The sequence below is a fragment of the Schistocerca nitens genome, chromosome 9, assembly GCF_023898315.1.
Source record: "Schistocerca nitens isolate TAMUIC-IGC-003100 chromosome 9, iqSchNite1.1, whole genome shotgun sequence".
Classification (NCBI taxonomy): Eukaryota; Metazoa; Arthropoda; class Insecta; order Orthoptera; family Acrididae; genus Schistocerca; species Schistocerca nitens.
Window position 1 is genome coordinate 476,417,764 of NC_064622.1, and position 12,438 is coordinate 476,430,201.

Below are 12,438 nucleotides of genomic sequence, written 5' to 3' on the forward strand. Positions count from 1 at the left end.
AAATAATTGAAAAAAACTTTTGCAAAAAACATTTCGAGTTAAGGTATCTAACATTGTTTTGTGCGGTAGGCATTGTAAATTTGACAACGAAATATTTGCTAACCTTTTTTATTGAAAACTAATCCTTTCACTACAGTCTGCCGTTTTATTGATGCTTTGTATCCCATTGACGCAAGTTCTGCTATAAAACTTTCGTTCGACGAAGCACTCACATCAAATATCACTGTTGCTTCCTCATCTTGAAATGACATTTTAGTATTTTGTACACCTGGCATTGTACATAAAGCTGCTTCTAATGACTGCGCAGCAGACGATTCTTTCAGTCCACTTATTGACATTACAACTTCGCTGTAAAGAGCCATATTTCTCTTTCACAAAAGATCTAATTCTTGTTTCAAATTGACATTTGTTTTAACTAGTCCATGAATGTCAAATTTGCAGTCGTTCCTAGCAATGATCAACGGATTACACACTACATCCTACTATAGTGCACTTTGTCTAATTTTATCTAAGTTGTGGTTTCTTACACTGATATAAAGCTTTCAAAAAACACTTCGCTAAAAAAAATCTAAAACGTTCATATAGAATAGTCTCTAAATGTTAGCACCTAAGAGGAAACCACTATGCCACTGCCACAAGGGTCAGTAAACTACTTCGCGTGAGAGTCATGTCACAGCTGTTAATTTATATACATCACATTTGGTATTACCCCTTCCCGCGCGTCTGACAGTATGTTTTGCGTTTGTCATTTGTCTTTGCGTCATACAGAGATGCTGCGCGGTCGAGTATGGACGTAGTAGTGCAAGTTTAAAAGTCTTCGTATTTCTGCTCTAACCAATGTGCATGGCATAGATTCACTGTTGCATTGACAGCCTAGTGTCAGCATTTACGGAACTCAAATAGTTCTATTACGAAAACTGTTTTTTTAAAATTGTACAGCTGTGAAGTTCTCGTCACAGTGAGAAACAAACTTCTGTTTACGTGGTACGTTTATTGGCCACGCGTTAAAAATGCGCGGTTGCCTTTGGAAGTAAGTATGCATGTTCTAGACCCAGAATTGTTACAAATAAAGGTTATATATTGTTATGTTGCCATTCAATATTCACGTGAACGGATCTGTTTTCACAGACGTCTTTCACACTGGTTAATGGCTTTTACTGGAATCACTCTACTTCTCCTCGTCATTGTTGCACCCGTTTTGTTACTGCTGTCTAGGAAGGTAAATTACCCTAGAGCTAGTATAGAAACATATCCATAGACACTCGTAAGCCACATCAAAGTGAGTACCATTAAATTGTGTGTCGTAGTAGTAAACTCTACAAATATAGCGCTCATGCCAGTATAAGCAAAATATGTTTAGTTTTTTATAAGATAAATTTAAATCTTCGATAACAATATTCGTTTCATTAGTATTTCAGAAAACGACGGGAAGCCACATCAAGCCAGCATGTTACTGTGGCATTTTTCCATCCTTATTGCAATACTGGAGGAGGTGGGGAAAGAGTTTTGTGGTGCGCTGTGAAAGCATTGAATACAAGGTGAGGCACTGAAAAATGAAACAAGAGTTGTAAAACGTTTGGTGCTTCCAACATTAGAGTATGCAGATGAAATATGTAGTGTTTTCTTAATTGTGTAGTAAAAGACAGCATACAGTTTGTTAAGCTCTGATATACTCTCAACTTATTTATTTATTTTACTTGTGAAATACACTCAATGAATTAAACACAGTTGAAGCATGATTACGTTGTTGTAATCGTGACAAAGTAGATTACCATGCAGAAGAATACTTTTTCCTTTGTGTGTGTGTGTGTGGGGGGGGGGGGGGAGGGGGGGAGTTAATGAAATAAGAATAAAACTATTAAAGCTTGCTGACATGATACAAGTTTGAATAAATCAGAACAAGTCTACAGACTAATTACTGATATACATGTGTCTTATGGCTTAGATACATGTCATATTCTTAGGGCCATTTAAAACATTTGACAGTGATTACAGTAGAGTCCTGCCATGTTCTGACAATCACTATTAGTGCAATAGCTATACCATACATTATATGTAGCTCCTAACACAGAACTGCAGTTCTGGGATTGCATGTTACAACCTTACCACTTTATTGTGAAAAACGGATATCATTTTTATGATTTAACATTTTTCCCTTGAGTTTGGTGAGATTTTAGACAGACCAGTTAACATGCTTCCTACTGGTGATACATATTTCTTTTTTAAACACTCTTCTCAAGTAACAACGAGAACAAACTTGTATACATCCACAAAAATGGGTGCAGCTTGTAAACTACTTTGGTGATGATTAAGAAATTGTGCTAAAGTGATTGTCAGTTTGGAAATCTTGTGGCTATGTCTCAAAAGTGAACATTATAGGTTTCAAGACTTATCTCATTATCTTGAGCGTGGGTTGTTGGTTCCTTAGTTTGTTAGGCATCGAAACTGTAACTGTATTACTGAAGAGGAAGTGTAATTTTGGGAGGAAAAGGATAAGTTTTTAATCTGTTAGCTGCAAACATGGGTAATGACTCAAGTGCTTCAGCCTGAGCAAAGAGACTGCAGTGTTCTTCACTTCAATGATAGTAAAATTCAGAAATCTAGTCTTTCACTGCTGTCATTCCCATCACTTCACTGTGATTTGCTGTATGTGTATATCATTTTCAGTCACAATATGACAACAAAACGACAGAGTTGACAATTTCACGTAAAGAGCTGACCATGAATTTTCTGCCAGCTGTCAAACAAGGTTTTATGATTTGTTAGAAATCTCTGCCACAGCTCTCATTGCTCTCATGGTGATCTCTTCCGTTTAACTGCTACTTGTTTGAAAAATATGTGATAAATAATATTGCTGAATTATAACGGAAGAATTATCACATTGTGTTTCCTAGAACTTTGTTGGTCGTATGTGACTTTCTTTTGATTTGTATTATCAGATATTAATCTTATGCTTTGTCCTTGCAGTCCCAATAATCACCTGTGTTATTATGACGGTATATCTGTATTTCAAGTGTTTGTCATTTACTCCTAAATGTGAAATAGTGACAAGACTGCACTATACAAAGGATTTGCTTATGGAGAGTAACTGCTTTAACGCTAATGTTCTCTTCCAGTGCACTTCGGGATCAGTAGGCTGGTAAACTGAAACACCTGATTAGAATATTTATACATTTCATCTGAGAGTTATACACTATTATTATTTTCTCTACGGCATATTTGCACAGTGTATGATGTTTCTCAGCATGTTTCTCATATAAATTTTCCCTTCCATTTGAGTGATATTTGGAGATATGAGATTTTTACCAACAAGATGGTGGTCTGCTCATCTGTCAATGAACTGTCAGGCCATACTTTGACGAGACATTGCTTGGAAGATGGATATTCACCATGGCCTCCAGAATGAATAACACTGTTCTACAAAAAAAAACCTTTTTTCTATTTCTGATAAAAAATATTGTGATCCTAGTTGTATTTTGAGTGCTGAATTGAAAACTGTTTTTGGTTTTTTTCTGTCAGGGATAGTTTATGAGTAATCGCAATTTTATTTCTCTTTTCAGTTTCTGATATAGTGCAGCAAACATGAGGTGAAATTCGACAAACAAATGCACGTCTTTATGATGTTATAAGTTCATCACATTAATGGAGGGTGGGATCTAACATATAACACAGTAACCTTTGTGTATACACTTTGAAGCATTTATTTGACATGAGAAATTACAGAAAATTGACAAACAATGAGCCACTGCCTTGTAATGCACATCACTTTTTTCTCTTGTATTGTGGATCTTTCTTCTCTGGAATGATATTCCAGCAATAATCTGCTAACACAGAAGGTACCCACTTCCCTTCATAGCGCCTTTCTATGGTAGAAATGTCTTTATGGAATCTTTCCCCACGTTCATCCGATACGTCACTGCAACTCTCTGTGAAGTAGTCCAGATGAGAGTCCATCATATGTACCTTCAAAGAAATATTGCACCCCAAATCCTAATATGTTTTGATCATATCTTTCACCATTGCTTTGTAGTTAGTAGCTCTTCTTCTTCCGAGGAAGTTTTCCGACACCATCTTGAAACAGTCCCATGCGGGTTTTTCTTTATCAGTTAAACATGCTTCAAAATTTGCATCTTTCTGCAGCTCCATGATTTGTGGGCCCACAAATACACCTTCCTTTATTTTTGCAGCTGAAAGATGGGGGAATTTGGTAGCTAGATATGCAAACCCACAGCCTGTTGGATCCATGGCCTTCACGAATTGTTTCATCAGGCCAAGTTTGATGTGAAGCGGTGGAAGTAGTATATATTCAGGAGCTACCAGACTTTCACGTTGTACATACTTTTCGCCAACTTTCCATCTTCGCCTAGGTCATTTCTTTTTCATGTAGTGAGAATTTCGGTCTCGACTATCCCACTCGCAGAGAAAACAGGCACACTTTGTGTAGCCTTGTTGCATTCCCATTACCATAGCAATTACCTTGAAATCTGCACATATTTTCCATTTGTGTTCATTGTATTTTAATGAATTTAGCTTCCTTTGTACGAATTCGTAATTCTCTTTTGTCAAACTAGCGTAAGCTATTGGAACAGAGGGTATTTTATTTCCATTATGGAGCAAAACACCCTACAGACTTGTTTTCGATGCATCTATGAAAAGTCTCCACTCCTGTGAAATATAAGTGAAGTTCAGCACTTTCATCAGGCCAGCAACATCATTGCAGAATGTCAGTGCTTCGTCAGTTGAAAAATAAGAAATAAAGGCATGTTATCTGTGCCTGAACACACTGATTTTAGTACTTTGGTGCAGTAGATTATACTCTTGTAATCTTGAACCAAGCAGCTGCGCCTTTTGTTTACTTAGTCCTAGATCAGGTACTAAATCATTTAAATCTGCCTGTGTTAACAAATGTGGCGATGACTCACTTGTGCAGTGATATAAAGAATCATCATCTGTGATTTCTTCAGTACTTTCACTGTCACATGGAATTTGACCTCGAGCTCTTGAAGGTACTGGAAGGTTGTCGGAATGCTGCACTGAAGGCAGATCTGGGTAAACAATGTGCCTCTTTGACTTTTTGTTTGTAAAACCCTGAATTTCTGTTAGACAGAAATAACAATCAGTAACATGGTCCTTAGGCTCCCTCCACACCATGGGAACAGCAAACAACGCCACATCCTCTTTACCTTTCCACCACTGAATTAGTTTGCAGTAACATGTACCACAACAGAAATGTGGTGCCCATTCTTTATCTTGGTCTCCTACCTCTACTCCAAAGTAATGTTTGTATGCTTTCTTTATGACTGAAGAAATTTTCTTCCTATTTCTGGCAAAAGTGAACTTCCCACAGATGTAGCAGAAGTTGTCCGGCTTATATCGACATCCACGATGACGTGGCATTTCTGCAAATTTAAAAATACCACTTTGGTACTACACCTGTATTAAATTAGTGGTAGGGAAATAGAGGAACGCTGATGTGTAAAAACAAGCAGTCGTTTTACCTTCAGCACAAGGCTCAATCAGTTTACACACAGGAACTAAAAAATTCAACCGTGCTTGGAAATATGACAGACAGTTACTTGTCAGCCAAAACACCCACTCGTTAAGACTAACACAAATTGCGGCTAACACCACTGTTGTAAACTCGATGCACCTGCCCCTAGGAGGCGTGAAGCTTTACTGCTGCGGCAGCGACCGGCTGTTGCCGTTCGAGTTAATGAGATGTTTCAGGTGGTCTTAATGACATAGGTGTGACGGGGGATAACCTAATGATGTCTGATTCTTCCCACCTGCTGTTGCACAAGAAATTATCACGTTCTATCACTACTGGATGCAGCAACATACCTGTATTTCTCTATAACGTCTCTGTGTTTGCCATGAATTGTGAATATACATATATATACATATTACATAAAAAGTATCCCTGACAACGATATTTTGTTTACATATTTGAATTTCCCACGGTAAAATGGTCTAGAAGCACATACTTTAATATCAGAAATAGAACCCATGTCGAACAGTGTAATTATACATCTATACCGTGCAACACAGTGTGAAATGCATGGGAGGGTGTTCATCCCATTGTACCACTTATTAGGGATTTTTGCTGTTTTTACTGTGTTCCTCACTTAAACTTGGTTCTTCAAACTTTGTAGTTATGCATGATAGTTCATGTATATCTTCAAGCATGCCTCATTTGAGGTTTTTCAGCATCTCTGTGGTGCTCTTCCATAGGTCAAACAAACCTGTGGCCTCATGTGCTGCCTTTCTTTGTATGCATTTAATATTATATGTTAGTCCTATTTGATTTGTATCTCACACATTTGAGCAATACAAGTGTTTTTGTTATTAATAAGTGCTCTCCTCATATTTATTTGCAGATGTCACGCTTGGAGTTTGTTTCCTGTGTGTCTTAGAAACTCCTGATTTCACATTTTTCCCACAGTATTGAGGACCCACATTGCATAGATTTTAAATATTGCTTTGTATTGTTGGCACACTCTGATTACCAGTTTGAAGGAAACAGAACCGAACCAAATAATGATGTAAGTGCAGCATGCAGTCAAACTTTTAGGGTCAGTTGAACCTAATGATACTGGATGTCAGTTTTGTTCCATAAAATAATGAAGATATGGCATATAACATCAAATATGCATGAACAGAAATAGAACAAACCACTGACAATATTTGTTCTGTGTCTGTATTGGTGTGTGGACAGTATGTTGTGGTGGTAGATTGATCTGAAGCATATTATAAGATCTAGGTTGTGTTGTGAGGTAATAGCTCATGAGTGAGTTGGTGAAACCAACAAATGTGAATATGAAATTGTAGATGGGGTAAAATACTGATCTGTAGTGTACCTCGAGGTGTAGATTAGGCTATGAAGTGACAGTTTGGTTGTGAGTTGATGAAGTGGTATTAAACGTTCCCGTTAATGCAAACTTTGCTCTAGGAAATTCATCTGAAGTAAATAGTAAGACTGCACTCACTGCAACCCAGTGTCCACTGTACCATACAGGCTAACAGTTTGTAGAAAAGAGGCATACCACTAAACACACATTGCCGTGTACTATGCAGTGGTCTTGGGAATGTAGATGTAGGTAAGTCCATTTATTAAGTTTGCTGTCTACTCCAGGACTGTACCTGTTCTGTTGAATAGACTAATGATTTATATAGTTTTACAGCACTTTTCGCAGGCTGTTGATGTGCCAAATAATACTGCATCTAGTACATCACTGTTTTTACTAAATAATGTAATTTGAGACAGAGCTTGTGTAGGATCTGCCATGTTAATGCCAAGGCGCCTGTTGTATAAAGGGGTTGATCTGTATTTTTCACCTGCCACATACAGCTGGTGTCCATATTCAAGTTCTTGTATGTATGACTTTCAAATTGAGTAGAATTAGCAAATTTAGTGGTTGCTATAGATTATCAGTATATACCTGACAGCTGAAAAAATTATACATATAGATTTGGACACAACTGTTGCTGCTGTTGTAGGTGTGGGTTTGTATCATTTAATGGTGAGATATGGTACTCCAAAGACTCTGCTTATCTTCCACTTAATCTAAGCATACACCTTATTGTGCATCATCAGGTTCTTCACCAAATTACCCTGTCTGAAGGTCATTGTTTTGAGAGTGTTTCCCATGAAGTATACATCTATAACCCCGAATGGTTTTTAATGATTGCTTTTCCTTAATTTGTCATTATTATGGCCCATTGTGGTACAGTTTATGTGAGCAAGCTTTAGACTGCTGTCATTCTTCCTGTTCGGGTACTAGAGTGAGGTTTTTCGTCTCACGACTGGTTTCGGGCTAGTGCCCATCCTCAGGTGTTCATACATTCGTGTACATGTTTATGTTACTGGAGATCAGTAAGATTAAGTATCCTTATTATAATTATGCTGTTGTGACAGTTTTTCCATTCAGTTGCACATTTGTTACCATTTTCATATCTGTTTCACCACAGTGTAATTATAATAATCTTTATTGATCTCTGGCAATATAAACCTGTACTTGAATGTATAAACATCCGAGGATGGGCACGAGCCTGAAACCGGTCATGTGATGAATAAATAATCTTTTACTGTGATTGGTAGCAGAAATTTTTCTACACCCTATAAAGGAACAGTCATGGAGTTCAACGGCATCCACTATGTATAAAATTCATGTAAGGTTTTTCTTTCCAGGATTGTCTTACTCTCTGTCAACTCTTATTCTTTGCTTTATGTAGTGCAAGTGAATCATTTTCATTGACTCTTATCATTACAGCCACAATTGATGTTGCTGTTATTTATGCCCTCGAGCATTGCATCAGATGGCATCATAAAAATTCCACAGTATTTCGCAAAGTGACTACTCTGACATGGTCAGGTGAAGACTTGTTAGAAGACCACAGCATGTTAGTCAGTTTTGACAAAGTGCAAGTGCACATGTCAAGATAGATTGTATTTAGCTCTTGCACCTCAATAAATGTGTGTTGAAAGGAGGTGAAAAAAGGCTATTTGTTGCTCCCTCAATTTTGTTTGATTTTACTGGGTCCAGGGATATGATGTCATTGCAGCATATTTAACTAAAAGATGTTTTATAACTTAGAACATTTTGGTATGTAGAAGTTATATTTGTATGTCACAATCCTCTTAGGTTTCCAAGTGTGAGGATGGTAATCTATACAGGTGATTTGGATGTCTCGCCAGAGGATATCCTTAAACGTGTCCATCAAAGATTCAATGTTGAGTTGCACACAGACCAAGTGGATTTTGTGTATTTGAGATGGCGCAGGCTGCTCGAGGCTGACAGATATCCATTGTTCACAATACTGGGACAGAGTATTGGATCATTCCTTCTGGGACTGGAGGCAATACTTACTTATGTTCCAGGTCAGTGCAAAAGTCAGGCCGTTGATGTTTCTCTTAAAATAACTTTGTTATTGAGATGTGCCAAGTAGAGCTACAGGGCTGCTACTGTGAATTGCAACTTTCTTTGATGAGGTATGGTGTGTACTCTTAAACTGAAAGAACTGTACAGCATTGACATACTGCATACTGCTTAATCTGCTGTTGGCTTTCATTCACAAAATTATTTTAATTCCTTTGCACTGATATTGTCAATTAAATATTACCTATTATGCATGAAGTTATAGTTCTCATTTTTGCAATTATAAAAATAAGCAACATTTAAAGCTTTGGTTTTCCTTTCGTTCCCATTTTGTACTGCTTTCCTTTTACTTTTTTAATACTGGGTGGTTATAAGTAATGTGCAGCTACTCGTGGAGGTCCAGTGTGGGCTGTAATTATCATCTGGCAAAACTTAGTAGATACATTCATATGGAACTGATTTATGGTCAAAACTAGTAATTTCCGATTTTGACCAACAGTGCAAATCTGGCACAGTACAGCATCTCGTTGACGTCTCTGGTGCTCATATTCAACAAATTGTGTAATCAGCAGTTAATAATAAAATCAACATTGCCTTTCACTAGTTTGACTTTTTCTGCCCACATCTCATTCTTAATTCATTACATGTGGAAACATTCCTATATGTCTTTCTTGAATTCAGAGTGCCAGATTTGCACCTGGTGGCCAAAATTGGAACTTTTTTTTTTACTCCCAGCATAAATTAGTTTCACATTAGAATATCTACCAAGTTTCACTGCCATACAATTATTACAGCCCATACTGGACCTCTTTGAGGAGCTGCTCTTTAATTATAACCACCCGGTACATAGCAGTAAGAAGTCATACACAGTTTCATATTGTTATTCGTACAAATATTTAGAAAAAGTAGTTTTTCTAAAATGAGATTAGTATTTGAAATGTTGTCTGTGTAATAGTTCCTTTTGAATTTGGTTGATAAATTGAGTATTACTGAAATGAAACTTTGAGATTCTGCTCTACTGTAACTACAACTGACGTGTGAAACATTAGTTTTTAAGTTTATGCAAACTTGGTGTAGATTACTCTTTTGATTGTTGCTAGTGTTTGCAAGTTCATTTTACATCACTATTGTGTTTTGGGAAACAGTATATAATTGGCAAGTGTATTGTATCAAAGTTGGAAGCTTCAGTGGTGTAGGTGATAGTGCCTACATTGTTGTTGCAATTGGTGATGCTGTGCAGAAATAAACACTCTCATGTGTTGCTGTCTCAGTGTTTTATTTGCCATCAGTTCTACTTGCAATTAGAGAATTTCCAGCATCACTAACATCAAGCCTAATTTCAGAAAATGTAATTATTTCTTACTAAAAGACTTGAATATAACAGAGGGAAACATTCCACGTGGAAAAAATATATCTAAAAAGAAAGATGATGAGACTTACCAAACAAAAGCGCTGGCAGGCCGATAGACACACAAACAAACACAAATATACACACAAAATTCAAGCTTTCGCAACAAACTGTTGCCTCATCAGGAAAGAGGGAAGGAGAGGGAAAGATGAAAGGATGTGGGTTTTAAGGGAGAGGGTAAGGAGTCATTCCAATCTCGGGAGCGGAAAGACTTACCTTAGGGGGAAAAAAAGGACAGGTATACACTCGCACACACACACATATCCATCCACAAATACAGACACAAGCAGACATATTTAAAGACAAAGAGTTTGGGCAGAGATGTCAGTCGAGGTGGAAGAGTAGAGGCAAAGAAGTTGTTGAGAGACAGGTGAGGTATGAGTGGCGGCAACTTGAAATTAGCGGAGATTGAGGCCTGGCGGATAACGAGAAGAGAGGATATACTGAAGGGCAAGTTCCCATCTCCGGAGTTCGGATAGGTTGGTGTTGGTGGGAAGTATCCAGATAACCCGGACGGTGTAACACTGTGCCAAGATGTGCTGGCTGTGCACCAAGGCATGTTTAGCCACAGGGTGATCCTCATTACCAACAAACACTGTCTGCCTGTGTCCATTCATGCGAATGGACAGTTTTTTGCTGGTCATTCCCACATAGAATGCATCACAGTGTAGGCAGGTCAGTTGGTAAATCACGTGGGAAACTGTCCATTCGCATGAATGGACACAGGCAGACAGTGTTTGTTGGTAATGAGGATCACCCTGTGGCTAAACATGCCTTGGTGCACAGCCAGCACATCTTGGCACAGTGTTACACCGTCCGGGTTATCTGGATACTTCCCACCAACACCAACCTATCCGAACTCCGGAGATGGGAACTTGCCCTTCAGTATATCCTCTCTTCTCGTTATCCGCCAGGCCTCAATCTCCGCTAATTTCAAGTTGCCGCCACTCATACCTCACCTGTCTCTCAACAACTTCTTTGCCTCTACTCTTCCACCTCGACTGACATCTCTGCCCAAACTCTTTGTCTTTAAATATGTCTGCTTGTGTCTGTATGTGTGGATGGATATGTGTGTGTGTGCGAGTGTATACCTGTCCTTTTTTTCCCCCTAAGGTAAGTCTTTCCGCTCCCGGGATTGGAATGACTCCTTACCCTCTCCCTTAAAATCCACATCCTTTCATCTTTCCCTCTCCTTCCCTCTTTCCTGATGAGGCAACAGTTTGTTGCGAAAGCTTGAATTTTGTGTGTATATTTGTGTTTGTTTGTGTGTCTATCGGCCTGCCAGCGCTTTTGTTTGGTAAGTCTCATCATCTTTCTTTTACTAAAAGATTTGTTTTATATGCCATGAGCTGCACTAGAAATGTGTTATGTACCAAAAACAAACTGGTTTTCAGGTTTATAACAACTGCATGTGCATCAGTTTCTACAAAATTATAACTGTACATATATAGCAGTGATATAAGTCTACTTAAATTATGCACTTCTGTAGCAATGGCATGCTTGTTAGTTAATATGATATGGATCTCTCTGACTTCCTCAAATCCTGCCCTGAAATGAGATCCATCCTTCATGAAATCCTCCCCACTCCACCAAGAGTGTCTTTCAGCCATCCACCTAACCTTCGTAACCTGTTAGTTCATCCCTATGAAATCCCCAAACCACCTTCCCTACCCTCTGGCTCCTACCCTTGTAATCGCGCCCGGTGTAAAACCTGTCCCATGCACCCTCACACCACCACCTACTCAAGTCCTGTAACCCGGAAGGTGTACACGATCAAAGGCAGAGCCACGTGTGAAAGCACCCACGTGATCTACCAACTGACCTGCCTACACTGTGACGCATTCTATGTGGGAATGACCAGCAACAAACTGTCCATATGCATGAATGGACACAGGCAGACAGTGTTTGTTGGTAATGAGGATCACCCTGTGGCTAAGCATGCCTTGGTGCATGGCCAGCACATCTTGGCACAGTGTTACACCGTCCGGGTTATCTGGATACTTCCCACTAACACCAACCTATCCGAACTCCGGAGATGGGAACTTGCTCTTCAATATATCCTCTCTTCCCGTTATCCACCAGGCCTCAATCTCCGCTAATTTCAAGTTGCCGCCACTCATACCTCACCTGTCATTCAACAACATCTTTGCCTCT

The 12,438-nt window shown here is 38.6% G+C and overlaps 2 protein-coding genes across 2 annotated transcripts in view; one reads left to right on the top strand and one right to left on the bottom strand.

The window, feature by feature from the left end:
• The window catches only part of LOC126203053 (copper-transporting ATPase 1), a 569,185-nt gene extending 568,489 nt beyond the window's left edge, over window positions 1-696 (bottom strand). Inside the window, 1 exon segment of the mRNA XM_049937292.1 lies at window positions 104-696. Coding sequence (XP_049793249.1) covers window positions 104-362 — 259 coding nt within the window. The 5' untranslated portion in view covers window positions 363-696.
• A 50-nt stretch (window positions 697-746) lies between these two features.
• LOC126203050 (GDP-Man:Man(3)GlcNAc(2)-PP-Dol alpha-1,2-mannosyltransferase) overlaps window positions 747-12,438 on the top strand; it is a 71,981-nt gene continuing 60,289 nt past the window's right edge. Inside the window, exons 1-4 of the mRNA XM_049937288.1 lie at window positions 747-1,030; window positions 1,129-1,219; window positions 1,411-1,538; window positions 8,643-8,878. Of these exons, the coding sequence (XP_049793245.1) occupies window positions 1,011-1,030; window positions 1,129-1,219; window positions 1,411-1,538; window positions 8,643-8,878 (475 nt within the window). The 5' untranslated portion in view covers window positions 747-1,010. The remainder of the gene's footprint in view (window positions 1,031-1,128; window positions 1,220-1,410; window positions 1,539-8,642; window positions 8,879-12,438) is intronic.